Source organism: Bacillus rossius, chromosome 12 (assembly GCF_032445375.1).
Source record: "Bacillus rossius redtenbacheri isolate Brsri chromosome 12, Brsri_v3, whole genome shotgun sequence".
Taxonomy (NCBI): domain Eukaryota; kingdom Metazoa; phylum Arthropoda; class Insecta; order Phasmatodea; family Bacillidae; genus Bacillus; species Bacillus rossius.
Genome location: NC_086339.1, coordinates 42,962,883 through 42,990,398, shown reverse-complemented (window position 1 = coordinate 42,990,398; position 27,516 = coordinate 42,962,883). Strand labels below are relative to the sequence as shown.

The window sequence follows — 27,516 nt, the reverse complement described above, 5'->3', positions numbered from 1 at the left end:
TAGTAGTGGTAATCTATAGTTAAAAATATTCGCCATTCGACCTTAATATTTATTAGTCATGCACATGTAAATAATTTCTTAATATAGCTTTATTTGAACTGCTATAACCGGAAGGTCTTTTGTTAAAATTCTCTAGAGGTGTTATTGGTATTTTATTATAAATTTAATTAAATTTTGTTTGAGCTTTCGTCACGATAAAACACACGATAATTTCATGGTGACTAAACCTAAACAATTATGTCTATTACAACCAATAAATATGTATTGGATTGTAGACTATGCAAGCTTAATATATTCTAAACAATGTTTAGAGCATATTGTCTTATCTTTAGTACACTTAGAAAAAAATTAATGTTATTGTGTTATTTAATCATATGTTTACACTTTAAGAATATTTTTTTTAAAGTAAAAAATTTATTGGACATCTCACCATAGAGCCCATCTCGTAATAGTCATAGCTGCAGCTGCCACGCTGTCCAACAGCTCAAGCAGTGGCTTTCCACCTTCTTGCATCTTAGAGATTGAGATTCCCAGGACTATGGCGAAAATAACCATACCAATGGTGTTGGTACCATCAACGTAACGACCTTCTATCTTCCAGTCTTGCACCGTTAGGTTTCTGCCGGCCTCAGCCGCCTCTGGAATATTTAAGATTAAAATAAGTCAAATTATTATTAACTTCATTTTATTAATTATAAAATAATATATCAGTTAAGAATTATTTAAATTTGTATATATTTTAGTGAAAATTATAATGTTGTAAATATAAAAAAGTTATATATTTTATAAAACATTTTGTTTATTACCGTTTTTGTACTAGAGCAATAAAAAATGCTAGTACTTATAACTAAGTTGCGTAATACCTTATCTTAATTATTTTGTGTAATTTTTAAATTATTTGGAAAAGAAAATTCTCTTCAACTCAACCACATTTTGATGTTTCTTTTTTTCAAAACAAATATCCAATATAAGTGGGACCTAAATATTCATGGCAATAAATAATATGTAAAAAAAAATTCCAGAAAATGCGATATTTTTTGAATTAATTTTTTGTGTTTGCTATTATGTTGTTCACTTATATATTAGTGCTCTTTCCAATGCAACAATAACATAGATAAATATTACAATTATTATCTATACTTACAAACCTTCATATTTTTCAATCGTGGGCTGTATCAGTATTGTTTGGTACTGAAAAAAAAGCCAAGTTATATTAATCGTTATAAATATATATTTTATCGTGGAGTAAAAGAAATAACTGCATTAAAAATATTTAAGAAACTTAAAAATTAAGAAATACATTTTATATTTCGCTGTGACGTTTGTATTTAATATATATAAATATTATGTTTTAAGTATAATACAATTTAGCAGATATACACAACATAACCTAATAAATTTATTGAATTTTTGTTTTATGTAGTAGGTAACAAATACAATACACGCGTAGACAAAATATTTACAATGTTACGATATTTTTATGGTTTATAACATATTACATTTTTCGTAGCCCAGTTTAGGTAGTTTTTCTACTGCTGTTTAAAATTAATTGTAATTTTTTATTTTAAAATAATTATGTGTACGTAATACATGCTAACATGAAGCAGACGAAGCTGCCTTGCCATTAATCGTAATAAAATAAAACTAAACTGGAGGAATATAAAATAAAATTTACAAAAAATCTGCTTTTATCTATTAGTGGGGATATTTTAGGAACTATTTTCGCATAATAAGGCAAAACAATAAAATTATGTTAACTGAGATAGATCAAAAATAATAAAAAAAACTCTAGGTTTAAATAGTTGTACAAATTTAAATAATTTTTACGTATTGAAAACTTATGTTTAACCTGAATTACATTTAATAAATTTGAATTTGGTTTTTGAATTTATTTTTTAAATACAAATTGTCAGTAATTAAGTATTTTACTTTTACAAATAGACAAACATATTATTTGGAAGGAAAAAATAAAATAGTTCCTTTAAGATAGTCTTTTGTCTGTATTTGGTGATGAAATGGTCAGACGACAATCGATAATAGATCATAAAAAATGGACTTAGCTAAAGAAATTCTCGTGACAGGATCAGAACGAAGACTTATTGTACTGCTGCTGGAGAAGCATTATTTCCACCGGGCTGACGTGGGTGTAAATTCAACGAGATATCATTTCGTAGGAAGGAAAAAAGTATAAAATATGATCCAAAACCTAAAAATCACCCAAAACACAAACCTCCTGCAAATTAAGTTTGCAGATAAACAAATCGTTAAATAACCAATGAGCAAAGTAGAAGAAAAATAAATTTTCTATAGTGACTTCCCAAAAACCGGAGTACAAAAAACGTAAAAAAAAGTAATGTTTAACATAAGTTGTCATTTGGAGGAACACACAATAAATTCATCAGATCTATAGTGAGATAACATACCAAAAACTATTAAAACTATAAATGTGCAAGACATTACGAGAAACGACCGTCAGAAACCGGAGGGAGCCATTTTGAAGAAGAATACCGTGGACAACAGACAAAGCCAGTAGTAAAAATCGAAATGAACATCCTAATCTTATAGAACTGCCACCAGGATGCGTGAGCGTTGTTAAATAAATGCTCCAGAGAATAACAAAAAGTCCACAGGGTGTATTGTTATAGGGTAATGCGTGAAGAAGCTAGGGAAACTGCAAGGACCTGCTAGCGACCAAGTGGACCACACAGCGGGACGCGGCGTACAGGGCGTTACCACGAGGAGGAACCTCTGAGGCTATCACAGAAGGCTAACTTACGAGAAAAGTGCCCTTAAAGAAATGTGTGATTGGAGTCCACGCGCGACAGAAGTGAAACTTCTGCTTATTAGTTATAGACATAAATTACTAATTTTTTTTAATAGAACAAGAAATAACACTCGAGAATGGTAATGACACGGGTATGATCTCAAATTAAATAATTATTTTCCACACGAAAAAATAAATAATAGATTCTTCGAATAAAAAATGTAGTAAAAGTTTTTTTCCGTTAATTTAAAAAAAATACTTAATTTGAAGCTGTCCGATAATTAGGTAGTTTATGTACGTGTGTAGTTTGAGGTAGGCATCTTGCATGTGAAAGTGACAACATGGCATACGAATAGGATCTATCTCAATGTTACTTAGTTGAGCCACAGTAACCCACAGCTACACTCCGACCAAGAAATATTCATGCCTCTTAGTTGAACTTAACATATTTACTCACTAGTAGGCTCGTAACTATAAAACGGTGTGTGATTAGGAGAATCCAATAATAATTCGTCACAAATAATAACCCATGTCAAACTAAAGCGTTAAAAGCATTATACCAGCAAAAATATTTAGTAACATAGCTAAAACAATTCTCACATAACACTGTTTAACAATACTGATTTACACAGGTAATTAAACTAATAATACATAAATGAAAGAACAATATTTTCTTTCGAATATTGTGCCGTTTCTAGTTATGGCACTCGTGATTTTATGAGCAATTAAATTATTCACATTTTTTTAATCTTTCATGTTAAATAAGATTAAAAATATTTTATGCAAAGTTTGTATTTAATATTTATTTATCTTTACGTATTTTCACTAACTTAATGTTAAAGTTTTGTGTAGTTATTTAATAAATAATGTCGTAAATGTGTTTGTTTCTATTATAATCAATTGTGTAAGGGAAACACTAAGTACTACAATACTGGTTCTATGAATATTTTGTTTTGTTTGTATTCCCTCTACTTATTGTATATTCTATGATTTCTGTCGTGCCAAACGTAAAAGACTTACCTTGCCTTTTCAATTTATTTTCTGCCATTTGGCCTGTATTTTTTTTGGTGCTGATGTAAAAATCATTATAAAATGTAAGAACCTATCTGTTACCGCCGTTTTGGGTGAGTAAATGTTTCGTCTGTGGAAAAAGTGTATCCCATGATAATTATTTTTATGTATGGAGGTTAATACTTTTGTGGTTTCATTCCATAGCGGTTCGAGTCATGGGCCTCATCCTGGCTTTGGTGGTCCAGGAATCTAAATTCATTTTTGGAAATTGACCTCTTCAAAAAAAGGCCAGAAATTTCATTATTATTATTATTATTTTAAGGTTATATAACAGTTTTCAACTTCTGCGTGATCAGAGCTTCCTTGTGAACATAATGCAAGTTTCTGTTATTGAGCTTGAATCAACGAAGTAACCTGGATTTCCACACGTTGTATCATTTCCGGCAATTAATTTTCATTCTGAAGAAAGAATTCTAAGAAGACTTCAGTAATTTAAAATTTGTTTGATGATTTAATTTTTTTTAAATAATGTTTGTTGAGTAACTTAACCTGTTTTTTTTTTTTACTTCAATATAACTTTAATACTTGTTACGTACCTAGTTGTCCACGAGCTCGTTACTTAATATATAATACTCAGTAATGTTTTGTTAATATGTTATTGTTTTGTTTATGTTTGTTTTACATTGTTTTTCCAAGGCCTATAATTACAACCAGCACCAATCTGATATTTGCGTGTTATTTTGTTTCCCAGTTGTTTATTTCAATATGTCTTAATTCTTTTTAACATATTATGTTTGGTTATAAATGGCAATATGTTCTTATTTCTCTATAGTAATTTATACTAATTCTTTGGTTAATACATGATAACATTGTACAGTAAACATAAACGATCCGACATGTCTGAAACTTTCATATGTTATAGTGTCTTTGGGTAACCCTCAATGCCACACATTGAGGTTATGTAGGATGCTATAACAGATGAATACCTTTCAGTCAAAATATATGTCACAATATGGCCCGTGCATGGTTCACAACAGTAAGCTCAAACCCCGTTGTGTTTCCCTCTGCTCAAATACTACCTTAATTCAGCAGGGCATCAGGCGCATGCGTGTCCCTACCTCCGCGAACAGCCAATGCGTACAGTATTGTATGGTTCAACCTGAGCCGCACGCCACCACGTGGAGCCCGCTCAAGGCTGCTCCAGCGATCATCGACCGCACCAACGGCCCCGGAGTGGGGATAGCGCGACGTCCACCCCCAAGAAACAACCGCGCACATGAAAGTACGCAAGTACGCAAGTGCGCAAGAGTGCGAGAGTGAAAGAGCGCGAGAGAGTAAGTATGCTATGTCATTTCTACCTTTCTCCGCCGTCATCTCTATCAGTTCCCCCACCACATACCTAGCTGTTTCCCCTCATGCGATCGGAATTTTCGTAAGGCTCGAAAATTTTTACTCCCTCAGCAAAGAAGTCTCACTTGGACATATTTTAATTTGAATATGATAATAGTAAATAAAGTTTTAAAAAAACTTTCTTAAGTTAAAAAGTATTCAAAATATGGATAAAATTTAAAAAATAAAAAATTGAATATAGCTAAAGCAATTTTTATAAATAAATAGTGGCAGAGATATAAACAGCGTAATTGTTTATTAAAATTTAAAAAGCTAGCCGTAAAATAACGCTATTTTTGTTTTGTTTTAAATTTGGGTTAGTGTAACCGTGTAAGTTAAGTGGTCAGAAGTATTCACTACCTACCCAGCAATCGATGTTTACAATTAAAGTAGGAATATATCTTATTTTATTATAATTGTAAATAAGTGGCGGGCGTTGCGGTTAATCGGTGTTATTATCTGTGACTGCACACGTTTAATTCAGTTGTCTTTTTTATCAACCCTAGAGTCCCATCTTATCTCGCTTCATCGTCTCTAATGACTCGGGTGCCAATCATTAGTTAACCTCTTTCATATTTCCTCCTAAACAATTGTGCCCAAAAAACTCTGATCAATGTTCTGTTATGACAATCAGAAACATACCAAAAACGAGGTCTGTTATTTAGTACATTGACGAGGATCTCAAATTATTTACAAGAATCCCATTTGAAGTGTTGAGATGCATAAACGCGTGAATTATTAGTGTTAAATTATTTTGGAAACTGCATGTGAAAAAATAATTATGACTTGTGATTATAGTAAATGATGTTTCCATGTTACCACTTTAAACTGGCATTGCAAAATACTAGATTTAAAAAATAAGTGTAATTCCGGTTCCATGCCGACTACTGATAATAATAAAAGGAAAATTTTGGAATTTCGATTCATATATTTATTTATAAATATTTTAAAGTAATCAATAGATGTTGATACTTGCCTCTTGTAAAATGTTTGTCAGTGTTCGACACTTCGCAAATCGGATTACCTTCTGCAGTTTCTTTTCCGGCGGAAGTCAATTGCGAACTGATATATTATGAATAATAAATTTATCACAAAATGAATTAAATGTGCAAGTAAATGAACGTATAAATAATTAATCATAGTCTAAATACATTGTCTAAATATATAATTGCAAAGAAAATAAAGCACTTTCTTCCTCAGAACTGTTATGAAAATAGTAATACGAAAAAAATATGGTAATATATTTAGACTTTTAAAAAAAACTAAGATTCTTTCATTCGTTTTCTTTAAGGTTCTTATGACAGTTTTATTCATGCTCCGGTTCAAATACATGAATCTATCATCCATCTTTTGTCTCAGGCAGCAATGTGAAACTCCAAATCAATTTATAAATAATTTATCTTCTCTATAGCTTTTTATAAAAGGAAACTAAACATTTTTTTTTCATTTATTACTCAATTGAAATTAAAAACTAAAAACAATGTTTAATGGTTATTTTAATGTGAAAACCTGGATGATTGTTTTAATAAGTTTAAAAATTCGTACTTGTTTATTCGCAATTATGGCAAAAAATTAGTGCATATAGAATTATTACAAAAATTTTTAATTGTATCCAAATCAAAATGAAATCACAGTTAAATTTAATACGCTATAAATAAATACTTCTTATGAATATGTGTGTAACTTTGAAGTACATTTACCTTAATTTTTTTAGCAGGAAAAAACTGCATATTTAAAACATGAATACTTACCCTAGACATACATCCTCTCACTAGGTTTGGAGGAAAAATGTTCCTAAAACACAAAAAAAAAAAAATCATATTATGTATATTTTGTAACTTTGGCAGCTTTTACTCCAATAAATTTATTATCAGGGTTGTAATCAAATCATCGCTCTTAATTTTTATGTGTCGACTGACAAAAGTTCTTATAAAATGTCATCACATAATTTCATTGAATATTAATAATTTATTTTTATGTTTCTCTTCCTTTTTTCTGTCTAAAGAAAAGTCTTTAACATAATAACGACATGATTTATGGCAAAATTATTAGTTCGTTTAATTAAGGGAATTCTATGTAAGCGACAAAGTGTTTAAAGGGTAAACATTTTTTAATACACTCCAGTTCCAAACATGTTTATTATATCAATATGAAGCTTGGTAAAATGTTTTTCAGATTTCGTTAAAGTTTTAACCTTCACCAAATAACCTATTCTAAAATATATTTGAGATTTTTTACTTATGTGAGGTGTGTATATGTATGTATATATATATATAATTCAACGAACTATATTCTGCTCATTTATTAGGTTGTTGTTGGAATTTGTTTCATAAACATTATATATGTGTTTTGATTTGTAATAGTGTTGGTCACTGTTGTAAATAAATGTTTTATTTATTGATTTTATTTATTTATTGATTCATGAATACGACATGACTACTATTTAAAATTTTTTATTTAAATAAGATAATTACTTTTATTACAAATTATGTATGTTCTAAATTTTATTTACAAATAATTAATACACAAAATTAGCTATATTTAATTTTTATGTACTCTGTATAAGTTTTTAAATTTAGTTTTAGATTAGTTCCATCAAATTCCATTTTTATAAAATCGAAACAAATAAAATACCTTCCATACTGTCCATAATGACATTAAACTCTCGATTAAAGACATTAAAAACCTGTTTTGTTAAGAATTTAATATAATTTGTAAAATAAGTCTTTTAAAATTAGTAAAGAACAAATTTAACTATACTTGTCTACCTGTGTGGTTTAGTTTTTGATTATTATTACGGTGGCTTTTCCACACGCGACGGAAGGCTGTGTGCGCTGAAGTCATGTTAAATGTTTACGCCTGTGTGCACGACATTCGCCGTACAGCAAGGCAGCGCGGGCTGCCTAACCTCCCGGCAAGTTTCCACAAGAGCAGCTCGAACCACAGGCAGGACTGGGCATTGGTGGGGGACATCACATCACAGGTCAGCTGACCTACCTCCCCGTCGCCTTCCACGCCAGGAAGGGGAGTAGAAACTCACTAACTCGACTGTTCTAGAAGTTAATGGAGGGGCGGGTAGCCCACTCGTAACATTAGGTTTTCACAAAGACAAATACAGCAAGTTTGCAGGATCAGTGATTAAGATTCTGAAGTCTATTATTCAGTAGCTAAAGAATGGAAGGACATGATCAAGCTCAAAAGAAGATCATTCTTCATGTGAAATTAATATTGTTTAGACTTCCATTAATACTTTATTCTACAAGTACTGCCCGAACGTCCTATAAAAGAGATGTTTAAAATGTGTTTATAGTGAAAATACAGAGGATTTTCAGCATGGATATGGTTGAACATGACATTTTTACCTACTCAAATGTGAAAATGTTTATTAATAGAGGATAGTATCAAAGGTATTGTAACGCCCCTCGTGCCTCAAAATTAAATTATTTTAAATTGGATAAAAAATAGGCCTAGGAAACTTCTGGGCACAATATTAAGAAAAATAAAGTTATTGACCAGAGGTGTCACGAGGTGGAGAACAAGACAATTTGGAACTCCCTGCACACAAGCAACTTGGGAGCTAGTGGATCGTTAAATAGAATAAGGTATATGATAAATAAATACACTACATAAGTAGCTTGGTCTATAGGTTTCCCTGGTTTATTATGAATAGGTTTTGTTTTCGCATTATTTCGATATCACAATAAAGATCTTAGCAAGTAACAAAAATAAGGGCCGGCCCGCAATCATTTAAAACAAATTTATATTATCTTAATTAAACTTCATCACAGAACAAAAATTGAAATATTCCGCCTTATTAGATTCTTTCGCTGATTACATAGATAATCGTCTCATTGATTTAACATATTCTCGTCGATTAAGTTCTTAATTCACTGCTCTCTGGTATGCTTTTAATAATTAGTTTCGTTGCCGCTAGGGGGAAGTTAGATGTGAAATATCACCCGGGGCTTCCAGTTGAACATCTGGCTGGGAGGGAGCTCTTCTTAGGGGGAAATGCAGTTGGGGGTCATGCACAACATGATGGATGTAATTTCGGCACCCAACTGTTGGACCCTGTCTGAAACACAAGCCAAATTCCAAACGAATTAGACCTGCTTCCAGACAGTCAAACACAGTCGGTGCGAAGGCCAACAAACGGGAATTCAGGGAGGAAAAAGATCGAAATAACTCACCAAACAGGGTGTAGCTCCAGGGCTCAGGAGATGTCTCGCGCCGACATCCAAATGGCGCGGACCGAGAATAGCGACAGAAATTATCGATAAGTGAAATAAAATAAATTAATAAATTTTAAACTAATACATGACTTGTTCTAAATGTTCCTACTGACTGGCTACTGAATTTTTAGCTGGGATCACATCCCTTAAGACAGATGACTACATTCTTGATTCGAACGAGTACGTCGTTGCCGAAGAAAAGCCTCTTTACACAGAGGACGCCGAGATGACGCGGCAAGTAGCCGATGTCAGAGTACCAAGTGCGGCGATGGCGGACAAAGCTCCTAATTAAAACGCGCTCTGGACCGAACATATCAGGAGATGCCCGAGTGGTCGTAGCCACGACTTCAGTTGTTTGCGCCAAAGGGCGACTGCTGTGGTCTCTACCGGCAGGTACAGAAAGCAACAAACAATCGACTCTTACAGGCCGTGAGGAGGAAGCATAGGGCCTTATGGCGTAGATGGTGGTGCACTCTGGTGGCCTAAACGGGACATAAAGGGGGGAGTTAGGAAGCTCGCCCACAGGTGTCGCGGGCGTCAGCTCCACGAGCTGGCGCCAAGAGAAGACGTTACAGTTTCTGCCGCTAGATGTCGTGGGTGGTCCTGTAGGACAAGGGAGAATGTCCTTGGAGTAGACCACCGCCTTGGCGGGGTTCACCACAGGGCAATGATCTTGGGTTAAATTCAGCGAACCAGGGTGGTGGAGAGAGAGGGGAGGGTGGACAGAATAGCACAGAGATGGTTGGGAACGGAGCTCCACGGGAGACTCGTTCGTGCCGAGACGAGCTAGTCTCAGCAGGCCTTTAAGAAATAAAGCTTGCAGGCCAGAAGCTGCTCTATGCGATTTTAGTCATGGAGGGAATTTATATTACAAACCCGGGACGTGACTGCAGGCGGGAGAAATTTCAACCGAGCGGCTAACGATTTCATTAGAGTAGCAAAAGCTCAGATTAATCCTTGAGAAAAGGTGACTCGGTCAACTGGCACAAAGTTTAACTACGTAGAGTACACCAGCCAAACAAAGTTTAAATCATTCTTTAGTTACCAAATTATAAAGAACAAAAAAATTTCCAAAAATTAGTTAAAATTATAATAACAATTTTTAAAAAAAAAAACGTGTCAAAATTCCTAATTTCCCGCACAGTATTATGGGAATCTGTTACTGTAAATAATTATTATAGTGATTAAGGCCATTTTAAAGGCCCCCTTAAGCCATGATTGTAGGTAAGATGAATATGCCCAACATGTCTGAATGTCTTGTAAGTATACGCTAGAGTGCCGGCTGCACCTGATGAGGTCCAGGATGGTGTCGGTGATGGTGGTGGTGCGCGCGACGCTGCCCGACACGCGCGCGACGCTCCTCTCGCCCGGGTGGATGGTGACGGACACGCAGACGCCGATGGTGACGGCCGTGACGGTGGTGACCATGTAGTATGCGACCCTCCACGAGGTGCCCAGGTCGAGCGCGCCCACGGCCGAGGCGACGGAGCTCACGATGAGCGGCAGGATGAGGGCCTGCAGCAGCTGCAGGAACAGCTGGCCGGGGAACTTGAAGTGGGCGAGCTGGCGGTCGGTCCAGCGGTCGGCGCCCGGCGAGGTCTTGAGGGCTGCGCCGAGGGCGACCCCCGCCGCGGCGCCCGTCAGCGTCAGGGACACCAGCAGGTTCCTCTGCAGGCAGCCCCGTGCCGAGCGCCGCGACCTCTGCATCGCCTGGCGGCAAGGGGCGGTCACTTCCCACCCTCGTGTGTGCTGGAAGCTGGCAATTTTACCTTTTATCATGAGTATTAGGGGACTCAATTATTGTATTTTTTTAATTCTACAGGGTCCTTATCATGCCTACTGCTAGTGCTACCGTGCTAAGTGGCCAAACATGCCACCCCTCCCACACTTCGCCCGTCAGCATGAACAGTTTCAAGCACCCAATGCAGGCGCTCTCTCTGTCCGGTCTACCGTTCTCACGGCGCCGTGCTTTCTGCCCGCGCGAGCAGCTACTCTGGAATTTTCTGCGCCTTTTTGCCTAATATATTCTAGCCACGACATCTGCGTGATTTCCCTCTTCTCTCTCTGATTCCTGGTGTCACCTGTCATTTTGTCGCCAGCATCCTCCCTCCCTCAACCTATCCACATGACAGCGCACGTGGTAGCCAGCCCTGCGCGAAACCTCTCGGACACCCTAGAAACTAAATAAAGACACACTGTAGTTTCTCTGTGGGCCCCAGCAGCGCCACTAACCAGGGCTTTCCTCCTCTAAGTACCACCACTTTTCGCCTCTAGCCCATCCTATTGGACTCCCTCCTCCAGTCTCTCCTGTTTACCAATCGGAGAGCACCCCCTCCTGGGACGTCATCGTAGTTGCCTCTTGTCCACAACCCCACCTTTTCTTCATCCTTTCATCACCTAGGGGGAACATTAATTATGCTCGCTACTTTACCTATCTATCTGCATCAGGTGTATTCGGATTTCCGCTCGAGACTCTTCTAACTTCTAGGTCACTTTACATCAAGCCCGACATCGGAACCTTAACTACAGAATGTAGTCACTTACATTTGGGAATTGTATTCCCAAAACTATTCTTTAACATTTCTTGTGATAATGTAGTGTATTAGTTTTGTTTGTGTCTCTTCGTCTGTGCTTTTTTTTATCTATACTTCTGTCATTTCTACGAGGATGAAGGTACGAAATATTCCTCTCCACTACCAAGCAGTAATTGGAACTCGACAAACCTGAATTTGCCACGCCATATATTTTCAGACCCTCAGAAGAATTATTTGGTATGATCGGGCGCAATGTCAGTTCTTATGGGACTACGATTTTTGTGATAGCTTTGGCATAGACTCCAAATTACTCAAAATTCCTAAAAAAATTCCTAAAAATTCCTAAAAATTTCCTTACTTCAAAGGGAAAATTTCCCATTTTTTGGGGAAATTTTCTGTTATATTCCTCAAAAATTCAAAAAATCGAAATTTGGAATCCCACCAAAGACTTTTGGTTTTGAAAGAACCCAAATTCCTAAAAACAACTTACGACTCTTAAAAGCAAGCCGCCCTAAGCCACCAAGGTCATGACTTTGACCTTGACTATTAACCGTTCAATAATAATTTAAAATTTCAAACTAATAAAAAAAATTTCCTTCATGGTAAATCAAAAGATATTTACACGAAATTCTAATCGCCTACATGAAAAGTCAAACAACGGAGAACGACCTGAAGCTGACAAGATCGAAGACTGCGATGAAACATGTGAAAATTATGTGACTGAACACTTTGATGAATCATATGAGGCTGACATGATCAAAGACTGATGATGTACCTAAAGCTCACAATATCAAAGATTGTGATGAAACATTGAAACCAAAATTTTAAAACGATGCGTTTGAAATAAATTAATTTGATCAAGCATACGATGATCACTGGTTCGATGACGAAAGTGGCCTTGAGGCTGGTTTTGAAAAGAAGGCTCCAGAGATCTTAATAATTGTGGTATCTACCCTCTGCACTCAGTATATATCACAAGCTCAACACGCGACTGGTCTTCAAAAGAAATAAATTGAAACTAACTGCAACACTATACGCAAAATGCGCGCAAAAATCCAGACCGAGTGTTAATAAAAATGATATTAAAAATATTTCCTTAAAAATCAGGGCAAAAATATAACGGTGTCAAAGTGGGCATTTACTTAAATAAAATAAAATTTTATTAACCGTACTAACTTTGTTTTTATTTTACGTAATGCTGCCATTGTATTACACTGCAATGGCGTATGTCCAAAAAACTGCATTAAATCAAAATTCCCCACTGCATTGATCGTTTAAAGAACGTAACCTTTTTTTTTTCTTGCATCAACTAAGATTCAAACCAAAGACGAGAATATATATTTATCAATCAACATATTTAATTGCAATTTTTTTAATATCTTGGGAATTTTTTTCGATTTTTTAGATAAATAGTTATGTGTTCAAAATGGCGGTCAAGATGACTGATAAGGTAGCGGATGCTACGATAGCTTAGGATATGGTGATTGACACTATGGCACTCATGCGGGTAAAAAATAAACCAAGTAAGCGGTAGCACACTTTAGCTGACGAAAACAAGATGGCGAATTCAAGATTGCCGCAATAACATCACACTGGTTGAAGTAATCTATTTTCCTTGGCATTAGTGGCGGGGATCAGTCTTTCAATAGTTAATATGGGGGAAGGATTATTTTATTTTGACCTCACCGGGTTTGAAATAGAGAACATCAAAGTCAATGACGTAATTTCTTTTTTTAAATTTTATTATAATTTAAATTAAATATATTTTTTGTAAATTTTTACCTTTTCCCAAACATTTCAGATTATAATTACTAATTTTTCGATATGGCGAACGTGATATGATTCAAATAGTGAATTCTGAGATGCCATAACATTCTAAATTCCAAGTTGGTGGCAGTGACTTTATAATAAAAAATTATTTTCAAATAATTGATCTTTCAGTAATAAACTTTGGTGGAATCAAAGATGCCAGTCTCTTTCAAGGCAAAGGTAAAAAATAAATCCCAGAGTCCCCAGCGTCTTACTGGCGGTTGGTAGATTGGCATTTTAATTTAAATATAGAATTTTTAAATATTTTGGAAAAACATTTTTCTTGGAAAATGAAATTAAAAAATTTTAATTTGTGATATTTTATTGACTTTTCTTTCTTAAACTGAAAATTTTGAGACTTTTGGGGAATAAAATGTCAACTTGGCGAATTTTTAGTTAATTTTGAGGGTAAATTTTAATGTCAAGAATTAAGTTTAAGATCAATGGTATTCAGAATGACCAACATGATTTCAAAATCCAAATGGAGGACACACAATCTTGATCTTAGACACTGACACAGTGCTCGGACACAATATTATATGGTATTCTTAATTACAATTGGGTACTTCTTTGTAATATACTTAAATAATTAACTTGCATAATTTGTCCACTCTGAATTCCTTGCCATCAGAGTAAATATATTTTCTGCGTAAATCTTGTGCAGTTTGTCAACAAATCTAACATTTTTAAAGATTAAAATATAGGCCTACCTAAATGTTTTTGAAAAATTAATTATAAAAAATGTACTAGTGAATAATTTTAAGGTATAAAGTCTAATGTAACTATAGCTTTATTTCAATTCTGTTGTTTTTTTAGAAGAACCAATAATTTATTATATTTAATTTTTTTCAAGTATAGCATATAGATGAATGTAAATCAATCCTAGTAAATAAGCAAACTGCAGTTATACTATATCAAGTACAACATATTCAAATAGTTTTTGTAGTTCACGTGATAAGCCAGAGGTTTATTTATCCTCCCAATACAATGTTACGAACACAGATATAACCGCGACGCGCGCCAGGTTCGGAGCTGGCTGGCGGCCCCGCACGGCCACTGACGTCACGCGACGTTCGCTGACGTAAGGCATAACACGCGTGCCTGGCCGGATTACAAGGGTCCTCGCTACTCCCTCCCCCTCTTTCTGACCGCTCGCACCGTCCAACCACAGGCCATTTCAGCAGCCTGGGAATTATGCGGGTTCCCAATGCCAACGCGCAAAGAGGCATGAATGAACACCAACTTTCTGGACTTTTCGGGCGTCGGGTAGGACCAAGGTGATGCGATACTTCCAACCTCCTTCCCCCAAAGACAGTTCCAGAAGGTCGGCCAAGAGTATAAAAGCAGCGACGCCGGGCTCCGCGAGAGTTTCGAGCGAAGAGCAAAGAGCGGAGCAGCGGAGAGAGTCTGGCTCCCCCTTGGAACGTGATACTGGCGATACCCGGGCGATCAGCGAGAGGTGAAGAGGGCAAGTGGCCCTTGCTGAGAAAACCAGACCTATCGGGAGGCGATACCTGCGAGTGAAGGCCTGGCGAGCCAGTCGGGTTTGACGAGCGATAGTTGAGGACTGTGCTGTGGCGCGGTGTGAGTGATTGTGCGAAGGAAGCGGACCGAAGAGCGAGCCATTGTCGAACCAAGCTCCAGTGGAAAGTGTTAATGTTTCAATGACCAGTGTAAGAATAATTGTTGTGGACAGAGATCTTGAGTGCATTAATTAAATTTATGGTGTAGACATTAATAATAAATACAACTGAACAAATAAATTGCGCTAAACCTTACGAACCCAGTTTCCTGCCCACCTTATACTCGTAACAATATATTAATACAATAATATTATTTTAATTTTTCAGTAAGGTTTTTGGGTATGTTAAATTGTTAGTAACTCTTTAAATATAATCTACTATATAAAAATAAGTCGGGTTTTCCTTCCTGACGCTATAACTTCAGAACGCACGAACCGATTTCCACTGTTTTGCAGTCGTTGGAAAGGTCTCGGGCTCCGTGAGGTTTATAGCAAAGAAAATTCAGGAAAAATTCAGGACAAACCAACATTTTAAGTAGATGGCGCCGGTGCGTGATACATTGTTTGACAGCTACTCATCGTTCTCTGCTCAGTTAATTTCATGTGACAAACCGGTATTGTGTTCACTGTGAAATTGTGAAAAAAAAGAAAAAAAATAAGTTATTCGTTTCCTAACATTTCAATTGGAAACCATCAAATCAACTACTCATTGTTCTCTGGTCAGTTAATTTCATGTGACAAACCGGTATTGTGTTCGGTGAAATAACAACATCTTTGGCGGCTTGATGATATTGTTGGTAGGCGATTTCAGGCAGACGTTGCCAGTAATTCCCCCTTGGAACGCCTGCAGATGAATTGAATGCTTGCCTGAAGGCATCACCTTTATGGAATACCGTAAAAACATTATCGCTAACCACTAATATGAGAGTTCAACTTCAAAATGATCAAAGTGCTACACAATTTTCCAAACAATTGTTAGATGTTGGAAATGGAAAAGTCCCAGTTGATGCGACATCTGGATTAATTACTCTTACCAACGACTTTTTCCGATTTGTAGACTCTCAATTAGCTCTTATTGAAAATGTTTTCCCAAACATTAGTGAGAATTATCAGAATTATGCTTGGTTAAGTCAACGAGCAATTCTTGCCGCAAAGAATAATGATGTACACGCACTGAATTTCACCATTCAATCAAAAATTTCTGGCGATTTGGTGACATACAAATCCGTTGATTCCATAACAAATCCCGATGATGTAGTAAATTATCCAACGGAGTTTTTGAACTCTCTGGAGTTACCAGGATTTCCACCACATAACTTGCTACTCAAAGTTGGTACAGTTATTATGATATTGCGTAATTTGAATCCACCGCGACTTTGCAACGGTACTCGACTTTCGGTAAAAAGACTTATGCCGAATTTGATTGAGGCAACCATTATAAACGGAAAGTACGCAGGTGAAAATGTATGTATTCCTCGAATACCAATGATTCCGACTGATCTTCCGTTTGACTTCAAACGATTGCAATTTCCAGTTCGCCTTGCGTTCGCAATGACAATTAACAAGTCGCAAGGCCAATCGCTTAGTGTTTGCGGAATAAATTTAGAAAATCATTGTTTTTCACATGGGCAGTTATACGTTGCGTGTTCACGAGTTGGGAAACCATCCGCTTTGTTTGTGTTAACGTCAGACCAAAAAACAAAAAATGTGGTTTACCAAAGAGCACTTCAATGAAACGGATAATTTGCGGACACGTATAACGCTTCGATTCAGTATTTACTTTGGATTCACTTTCATTTACTTAGAGAAGTTCAACTAAATAACACTTAATTTTTGTAATCGAAATGAATTCATTACTGTTGTGAAATGAAATAAAATTTTTCCTTTTCAAATATAAAACAAAAAAAAAATTTCTTCATCTTTTAATCACCAAACGAAATGTTACATAAAACGAAGCCATTTGGTGGCGAAACGGAGTTCGCCGGGTTTGCTAGTATAATATAATTTGAGGAAAAGTTAAACATTATTGAGATATTTTTTGCTAAATAATATTTCCAATATGATCCAAAATTTATTAAATATTATTAATGCTTCTAAAATATCAAATTTGAACGAAAACATACTTTGGAAAATCTATGTTTTACCTACAATTTTGTGATACTGCCTCTATTTTAGTTAAAATTTTGTAAAAAAAAAAATATTGTTGATTTAAAAAAAAATGTGGTAAGTATTTTTACATTTCTGTGATTATATTCACGTCAAATGTGAGTAGGTTCTCTAACGATATTGCATTAGCCCTAGCATTCAGGTATTCGTATATAATATTACAATAATTTACCAAATTAATCTATGGGTACATCATCGTCACTGAATCTTGTTCGTCATTTTTTATGTAACTTTATTAAAGGAGAACTCGTTAACACTTCTTACATTTCTAAAGTTACCACAGACAGGAAGAAGCTATTTGGGATGCTCAGTCTCAAGGCATCCTTGAATTTAATCACCGACATTAATTTCTTGCTGACCCTTGTCGACTTAACACGTTCTCATCTTCAAAACATTAACCCAAGGTGAGTGTCTGGGGTAACAAAAACTACCAACACAAGTTGAAGTAGCGTCTAATAGCATTTTTGATGAGCTCTTACATTAAAGCTTTTTCATTTTAACTTTTTTTTCCAAACTAGCAATAAATATTTCTCTGTCACTTTATGGTGTCAGCATTATCTTTAACGTACAAAGCGTGTATGAACTCTACGTAGATAGGTTACTGCCCTTTAATACTCATCCATGATACATCTGAGATATGTATGTGGTAAGTCATTTTTTCTAAAATAATTATTATGTAAATATTTTCTAAATAAAAACAGATAAAAAATTAAGTTAACACACCAAAAAAGGAAAAATTTAAAGCTTTAAAATCCTTAACTTCTTTCATAGCAGTATTTGATATAAAAGTAACTTTTTTGGAATAAAATTTACAAAACATGTCAAATAATGGAAAAATTAAATATATTACAAATAATGCATATTAAATCATTCAAACAAAGCTCTCAATAGCTTAAATTAAATTTTAATAAAAGCACAAAATAGCTCCTTAATTTTGTTTATCTCTAAAAGCACAAAGCCCATAACAAGCAAGAGAATAAAATAATGTTTCTGCAGTGTTCACTGGATGGTTTTTCCTTTTCTTGCGTTCTAGCTTGCTCCTAATTTTTTTTTAATTATGAACTAATGGAAAGAGAATACTTCCATATCCTGTGCCAAAATAGGTATGCTTGAAGTATGGATGTCTATCTGCCGTTCAATTTAAAACCCAATGGTATAAGATTTAGTTTTGCGTTTGAATTTTAAAAAAAATTGTGGTTCTTTGCTGAAATTGCAAAGAACCATAATATGTTTAAAACAAATCCTTACATATATTGTATATAACATTGTCCACCTAATATCCTAGTAGAATTAATGTGTTTGAAACAATGTATTTAATTCACATTTTTATTTTAGTGCCAACCAAACAGTTTTAATAAACATTAACAGGATGGCACTACAAAAAAACACAGAAGAATCTGATTCTGCAGGACAAAAAAACACAAACAAACATAGACTATTATTACAAATTACAAGATATTTTAACCAGTCAACAAAAAATTAATTATATTATTTGGCCAAATTGTAGAAGAAATGTTTGTTATTTCCTAAGAAATAAATTCATTTAAATATATAGAAAAAACATTTTTTCAATTATTTATAATAAACTCTTACATGCATGTTTCATAATAATTTAATGTCAAATCCAAGATTGATAGAAGTACCAAAATTTTAGCTTTAAAATGTGTTGAAATTTCCGAATATTAATTATAAAAGTTAGTAAAATTGTTTTTAATAAATAACAACTAAAGGGCATGCAAAATTTCCCTTAGTAAAATTATTAACAAACCTATATTTTTCTGGCTAGTCGTTAGTCTGTATGCTTGCGTCACCACACTGCGTCTGACTGGGTAAAGGTTCGTGAGTGTCGTTGTCTTGTTAACATTATGCAACCAGGAACATAGAAAGCTAAACGCCTAAAGCCTATGTCACACAGATATGCCACCGCATTTCTACATGTTTACACGTTAAAACCTTCAGATGAATATATCGCAGTGGTTCTGCCTACAATGAGGAAAAATGTTTTGTGACTTTAACCAGTCTTTTTAAAACATTTTTTTTTTCCTTCCTACGTGTTTGGGCGTTCATTAGCTTAGAGTTAAAATAAATAAAGTACCAATTAAAACACCCAGTTAATACATATTTGTTCCTTATAATTCCAAATAAGGAGACGCCATACTAATTTTATAAAACTGGGTGGACGGGTGTGAATTTACAAATAGCATCTAGTGTCTTTTATTGTTTCAAAATATATACATATTATTAATGTAATTTTTTAAGTCCGACATGAAAAGTGTTTAGTAATTAGTATTTGTGGGACTGAAAAAAAAATTTAAATTAATTTTTCAATGAGCCATTTTGCAAAAAAGATTTTCGGAAGTCATGTTGTAAGAGATAAATTGTTAACTGTAAAATTCTTCCAAATAAATTCAAAAAGTAGGTTTAGATATTCATGATCAAACAATTACATTTAAATGAATAAACCCGTGAATGGGCTTCACGTGCCGGCGACATTCAGATCACGTAAATGAGAACGGAACATTGGTGGGATGAACTGGTGGGGGAAAGCCACCGAATCACGGCAACGTCGGTCACGTTTCCCACTTGCGAATAATCCTGCTTGACCTCACCGTGACTCAGCTGTGACTCCTTGGTGGGACTCACTTGACTCTCAACAACACAGGCAGTTCATGAGGAGAAACTAACTCAGAACATATTTCAACCAATAACTCATACAGAATATTACATGAAAAAACAGTGAATATATTTAATTATTAAAACGTAGGTATCTTCAAGCTGATGCTAAGGTTTTTTTTTGTGGGTGCAGGGAAAAGCACGAAAAAAAAAATTACATTTTTGTTCAGTTTCAAAGATTTTTGTATTTATTGAAAGCGTTATTGGGTATTTTATTAAATTTTGTTTCATTTGCCTTTTTTCTATTCGTAATTTTATACCAACTGAAGAATTTGTGTTTCAAACTAAAAATATTTAATGTAGCCATTTTTCTCACATATACCGTTTATATTTGACCTGCCGTTTTTTTTTATCTGCCAGTTTTAAAGTTTCCTTAACTTGTGGACATAATTCATATTTATGCATTTTTCTGTGATGTGATTCCAGCGATTCATTTTCTATTTTATGTATCCGTTATTCAATTTCGGAAAATTAATGTACCTAAATAGTACCTACCTATATGAATGGGGTTCCGGCGCAAGGCTTGATGCTGGTGATGCTGACCGTCATCTTTGATTGTGACGTCATGGTGGCCATGTTTGACTTTAAATGACTCAAAAATAAGTCAAAATGACTCAATATTTCTAAAAAGAAATCCCTATTTAGAGGTAAATATCCCGTTTTATTCCTCAAAAATTAAAAAATTCGCAATTCAAAAAACCTCGAAAGAGTTTTGCCTTAGAAAAAACATAAATTTCATAGTGAGGCTTAAGAATCCATATCTACAGCCTTCATAAGCCTAAGACGGCCATCTTGTATGACCTTGACCTAAACCATAAAATTCAAATTTTTTTAATTTTAGACCAAAAATTTTAGTTACCTAATTGATTTCGGTTCTTGGTTCGATACCTAGCGGGAGTAAACATGTAATTTATTAATAAAAAACTATAAAAATTCTTAATAAATTTAATTAAAAATTTTTTACCTCACATCCGCCATCTTAGATTTTAACCTAATCGCTGCAATTTTCTTTACGCCCACCATCTTGAAAATCCATAAGTTTTAAGCTAGAATATCGGGAAAAATGTCAAAATTAAAAAAAAATTAATTAATAAACTTTAAAAAAAGATTTAAAACCACTATTGCACATTTCGTCACGGTCACCATCTTAGATTATAGAAACATTATCTACTTGTTTCGTTACGCCCATCAGTTTGGACGTGTGTGACATAAATGTTGCGCATTTCGTTACGGATACCATCTTGGATTCTAGATCGTTCAATTTTTCGTTGCGACCGCCATCTTGAAAATCCGTAATTTTTATGACATTTTAATGGCAACAAATTTAAAATCTATATAAAATCACTTCATCAAATTGCAATAAATTATTATTTAAAACACGCACTTGGTTCGATCCCGAAGAGGACATAAAAATGGTGACAGATCCTTCCTCCACGAAAGCCACCGAAAGATTGACCTCCCACCACTAATGCCAAGGTACATATATCACCTGCTAGTATGAAGACATGTCCACCATCTTGTTTTCGTCTCCTGGAGGCCACCATCTTGTTCTCGTCTGCTAGGGTGCACTACCACCATGGTAGTTTAATTTTTACCTGCTAGATTGGAGTATTTGTTTTTTATTACTGTGGCGCCCGCCATTTTGAATTTTTGATGCCATATTGAAAATTGGTAATTATTTAGCTATAAATTCGGGAAAAAATTCCGAAATTCATTTTAAAAAAATCTACAATTAATACTCTGATTCGATCAGTTCATGTCCTCAAATACTTTATCGATGCAAATATTTTAATTTGATGTAATAAACTTTTATTTAATACAATATGTTGAAAAGTTCTAGAGGGGACTTAAATTACTCTGCTACCAGCGGCCACCATGGGGGAATGGGGGAAGGATCGGTCACCATATATTGCCCTCACCGGGTTAGAACCGAGGACTTCGAGCTCCATGACGTAAGTACGTTTTTTAAATAATATTTTATTAAAATATAATTGATGAATTTTTTTATAAATTTAAAATGTGTTTAATTTTTACCATAAAAATGGTAGATTTCCAAGATTTGCAAAAGTAACGTCATAATTCGAAACGGCGGAAATTCGAGAAACAAATGGCGGATCCAAGATGGCGGATCGAAAATTGCCTCCCAGGTCAAGGTTAAAGGTCCAGGTCAAGATAGTCTAAAATGGCCGCCATGACGTCACAATCCAAAATGGCGGTCGGCTCCACGGCTCCACAGCCTGAAGCCTGTCCCAGGAGGAACTATAATACACTACTGGTAGGGTTCTTTATATAATTTACCTTATATTATCTATCACTGTTTTAAGGATGCAGTCATTACGAAAATGAATTTATGAAATAAGTAACAATATTAACTTCAAAAATATCAATGGGGTGCCTGATATAATATGTCATAAATTTTCTATCAGTAACAACAATTTAATTTGTATTAGATATTCCATCACTTATTTTAGGATATGATCAATATGAAAGTTTTAGTATACAGTCATTACGAAAATGCAAGAAAAGAGCACAACACGTTTTTAGTTATACAGAGTTGTGGTCCATTATCGGTTATTGTACAATAACTTAAGTTAAATTTTTTTTTGTTTTTAGTTCATTCAACGATAAAAGCTTTTTTTTAGATTTTTAAACTATAAGTTTACTATAGAAATAAGTTCAAGCCAGGCGGTATTAGGATAGCGATATAATATTTAGTTGTTATTAAGTACTGACTTACATTTATTGTAATTTAAATTTTAAAAAACCCAATCTTAACTCTTTGTAATATTGAATTATTCGTATATTGCTGTTTTTCCTGATTACGCACAAAGAGTTTCAAAACCAAAGTACTGGTGTCAGTAGTAGTTATAGCCGGAGCTGCGCCAGGATTCAGGATGTGGATTGTGTGGATTGTGATTGTCTGTCCGCCATCTTGGATTGTGACGTCACGGCGGCCATCTTGGATGACCTTGACCTTGACCTTTGACCTTGACCTTGACCCCGGCGGCCATTTTGGATCCGCCATCTTGGATCCGCCATTTTGGATGACGTCATTTTGTTTTCTCGAACATTCCTTGATTTTGTTTTCCGCCATTTTGAATTATGACGTCACCGTTGCAATTTCCGTTACGGCCGCCATCTTTAACTTTTTTATTTATTATCCGATTTTAATGAAATTTTTTTTAAATTTATAAAAAAAATTAAATTAATAAAATTTTAATAAAATATTTATAAAAATTGAACTTTTTAGACACGGAGTTCGGAGTCCTCGGTTCGAACCCGACGAGGTCAAAAAATTAAAAATGGCGACCGATCCTTCCCCCTGTGGTGGCTGCTGACAGACTGCCCCCCACCACTTTTTTCAAAGCATATATAACATCATCTAGTATGACGTCATGTCCGCCATCTTGTCTTCGATGTTGGAAACCATCATCAATGTATCGGCGGCGAGAGTGCACCGACGCCATGTTAGTTTAATTCTTACCCGCTAGAGTGCAGTAATCATTTATTATTGCTGTGACACCCGCCATCTTGAAATTTGGCCGCCATCTTGAAAATCCGTAATTTTAATGCTAGAGATTCGGGGAAAAGTTCAAAATTCATCAAAAAATGAACTTAATAGAATTCTGATTGAATAGATCGACTAAGGTCATTGGTTCGATCCCTGGCCGATACAAAACAACTTTAATTTAAAAAATACCACAAAAGTGACAGGATTGAGAAAATAAAAAACACCGCAAGTACTTTTAAAAACTTTTATTACATAAATTCAATACACTACTACAAGTACAAAAAATAATACACAGACATAGAACTAAAGTCTTGTGGATTTCTCGATTCAAACAGTCCTCTTATTGTATGGACTAAGTCCTTTACATGTTCGTAAATGTCTATTCAGTCTATCAGGTCGACATAATGGTACACCACAATTTTCACACAAAACCGAATTATCGACTTCATTAAAAGGACAGTGATATATTTCGTGTCGTTTTGCAATTTGAATATTTGCTAATGTTTTGTTACAAAATATACAGCTTGATTCTGATGAATGTACAGACAGTCTATCACAATTCCTGAGGTGACGTTTTAATCTTCCATAACGTTTAAACTTGCTTAAACACCTGTTGCACTGATATTTAATGCGTTCAGAATTATTATTACAATTGTGTATTACATAATCACGTAATTTCAAGTTTTTGATCTTGTCACAGTACGTACAGTTGGGCGATGGAACACTGTTGGATGCTCCTTCCTTTATCAATGACACTGGAACTGTTGACAACCATTGTAACACTGCTGTCATGTTAACTTCTGAAGCCGTTGAGGTCTGCTCTGCAGAAGATGTTGCACGCGTCGAAATCTCCTGCTGTGCGGAGAGAGCAGGTGTAGCTGTAGACGACGTAGTCATCGTGGTCTGCACTGATGATGGTAGACCTTCGATCCAGGTCGGTGTTGATACTGGTAAAGACGCCATCGAGGTCTCAAGAAAAGCTAGATACTGGTCTATTATTCAAGGCTGACTACCCGATGCGTTCATCACCGTAGCCAGAGACGGACTAAATGTTCATATCACCAGGGTCTCACTTATATATATTCTCATCAGCTGGTACAACACATGAGTCAAAACAATAACCATGTTCATTATACTTGCACTTAACTGTCTCGCAGCATTTTATATAATGACGATGTAAGCTGTCGAGGCGTGAAATTAGTTTATTACACTTATTGCACTGAAATTGTATTCGTTTCAGTAAATTATTCGGACAACTGCTTCTTTCATGTCTGCGAGCGCTTGAAGTTCTAGTAAATGATGCGACACAGTATTTGCACTGATTCGAAGTACGCTCTTCATTAATTGAAGTCTCCTCTGCAGTCGGTATCGAGATCTCCGCAGCTGTCGACAACGCAGGAATTGAGCTCTCCGCTGCCGTGGTCTCCTCTGCAGTCGGTATCGGAATCTCCGACTCCTTCATCATTGCTGTCATCGAGGTCCCCGCTGCTGACGGTAAACAGTCTATCCCGGTCGACATTGGAGCAGTAACTACGAAATTTACTGAAGAGAGCAGGTCCGTACTGCACCGCGGCCAGAGGTATACTGAGGCTCCACTCGTCTGAACTTCGCTTATATACCCGCAGTCTACTGGAATACTACATTAGTCAAAATATTGTCTGTATTTAAAATTAATTTTTATTGGGTACCTAAAAATTGTAGAAATAAAAAACAAACACAAGTTCAGGTTTTACACATTTATTTATAAAAAAATTACACAAATACAGTTTAGGTTAAGGAATCAAGCATTTTCACAAGCAAAGTCTTTAATGCCGCACGAACTGACTCGTCGACTCCGGTTCCAACTGGTTCGCAGGCCACGGGATCAGGAACACAGGTTTCCAGCTGGTCATCTTCTGCGACGTCGTCAACTCCGACAAGACATGGTCGGTGACGTCTGTGACCACGTCTGCGCCTTGGCTCTACTGCAGTGCTAGTTGGGACAGATTCACTGCCTGAACTGCGACGACGAGACGCACACCGTTTGGACGTCTGCGTAGAAGCATCACAGGTAGCAACAGGTTGCAACACGCTCATGTTTGGTGTTACACGTGCAGACGAGGCGACTACCTCATCGATGCTAGCAGGAAGGATTGTGTGTGGTCTCATGTGATAGACGGCACAGTTTCCAGGTTCGCAACAGTCTAATAGCTGCTGGGTTGGTTCGTAGGACACAGGAAAGTGCGCAAACCGCCAATGCTGAGCGCCTCCATCACAGGTTTCTGTATATGTACGTAGATACCCGGAATCCCAGTAGCTGTACTCGACACTGCTGAAGCTAGGTCTTGCGCTCACGTACACGTTAGCAGGATGAAACGTAAACATCTTCTTGCAGGTCGAACGTCAACTGAAGACACGTACGTAGGTACGACATTTATATATGCAGACTCCTACTAACACTGTGTGTGCCATTTCTGCATTAACTGCGAGTTTGTACAGGCACAGACACGTTCAAACTTGTCACTTGGCTGCACATCGTATATTGCACTAAGCTTGCGCAGGGAAGGACAGCCATAGTCGGTCTGTAGGTCTTCAATTTCAACTGCTCCGTCATTACACAGATCTCGTAGCCATTTTTTCTGTTCAGGTCCGGCAACGTATATTGTTTCGTTTTGAACTAGTAAATCTTGAAGTGTGTTTTTCACTTGGTGGTATGGGATTTTTCCTTCGTCCCACTCTAGTCCGTGATAATATTTGCATAGCCATTCGTTCGAACGTTTACTTTTTTCGTCTAGTAGTTTCCAAGGATACGGAGGTCGGAAGCTGCGGGTTCGAGTCTTGTCTCCGGAGGTGACGGCAATTTCTTTGAGAACAAAGCCGTTTTGACTCTGGAAACCTTGCAGGTTGCAGTACATCTTGTCGCTAGCAATGCTCGATTGTAACTGAATTATTATCGCAAACGAAACAGAATTTAAGTCAGAATTTTCACAAGTTTGTCTCGACAATTGTATGATGCAAGCCGATCGTGAAGTATCAGACAAAAAGCATAAGTGTTTGGTGGAATATTTCCGCTAGTCGAAATCTCGATCCTACAGTCGATGATGTTTGAATTTAATCGATCATCCTGTTTGGAAACGTCAAACACCATTAACGGAGCCTTGTTCTTGAAACTGTCGGGACTCAGTATCGGTGACTGTCTCCGCCCATAGTAAGCTTGCTGAAACTTGGCATACATTTGATATGCGAGAAGAAATCTTCCACTTTCAATGTCCATGTTCATATCAACGTACGGATAACTTTCGCTGTTTAAAAATATTTTTACATTACGTAATTGACAGTTATCGAATAAGGAACGACTTACTCCTGCATTGAGCTGTCTTCCGGTCTGAAGCCCGACGATGATGTATCTTGGTTTTTCCGTAGCGAAGCTGGACTTTACTATCCAATTGATACGCTGACTATGAGGCAAGCCAGGATAAGTTTCCAGGCTCCAGGATCGGAATGGCACATCGAAGTTCTTGCCATTTTCTATGTTCTTCAACATCTTGACTCGTTCAACGGTGCTCACTTGGATGTGGGGCAGCATCCACTCGATAGACTGTAGTGTTAGCGAGACATCTTGAGGGTTTTCTGCAGCGACGACAATTGCATTAATGTGTGTGTTGGCTAGAAGCAGTACGAGCTCTTGTTTCGAATTAATGATTATATGCCTGTAGTCCTCAGCGAATCCAAGAAGCATGGACAGAGGAACACAAACTTCGAACTTTCCTTCGGCATAAACCGGAAGCTTATATTCATCCTCGAGAGCCCAACCGGCCATCTTTGCAGCAGTCAGTTCATTTGGCGTGAGCGAAAGGTAATTTTTCATAGCAGATGTTATGCCTACATCTCTCGTCTGGTCTACCTCGACGCCATTGAGTACATAT

At 36.0% G+C, this 27,516-nt stretch overlaps 1 protein-coding gene across 10 annotated transcripts in view; it reads right to left on the bottom strand.

The window, feature by feature from the left end:
* Nucleotides 1-19,254, bottom strand: part of LOC134537880 (neutral amino acid transporter B(0)-like) — a 121,883-nt gene extending 102,629 nt beyond the window's left edge. For 6 of the 10 annotated variants that reach the window (XM_063378779.1, XM_063378782.1, XM_063378781.1 and 3 more), the window contains exons 1-5: nucleotides 19,196-19,253; nucleotides 10,685-11,106; nucleotides 6,916-6,958; nucleotides 1,149-1,191; nucleotides 431-638 (exon numbers count right to left, since the gene is read on the bottom strand). In XM_063378779.1, coding sequence (XP_063234849.1) covers nucleotides 431-638; nucleotides 1,149-1,191; nucleotides 6,916-6,958; nucleotides 10,685-11,103 — 713 coding nt within the window. In that variant the 5' untranslated portion in view covers nucleotides 11,104-11,106; nucleotides 19,196-19,253. Of the gene's footprint in view, nucleotides 1-430; nucleotides 639-1,144; nucleotides 1,192-6,915; nucleotides 6,959-10,684; nucleotides 11,107-19,195 lie in introns of those variants that run through there. The other 4 variants (XM_063378783.1, XM_063378784.1, XM_063378785.1 and 1 more) reach the window with 4 other exon arrangements.
* Nucleotides 19,255-27,516: the final 8,262 nt, after the last annotated feature.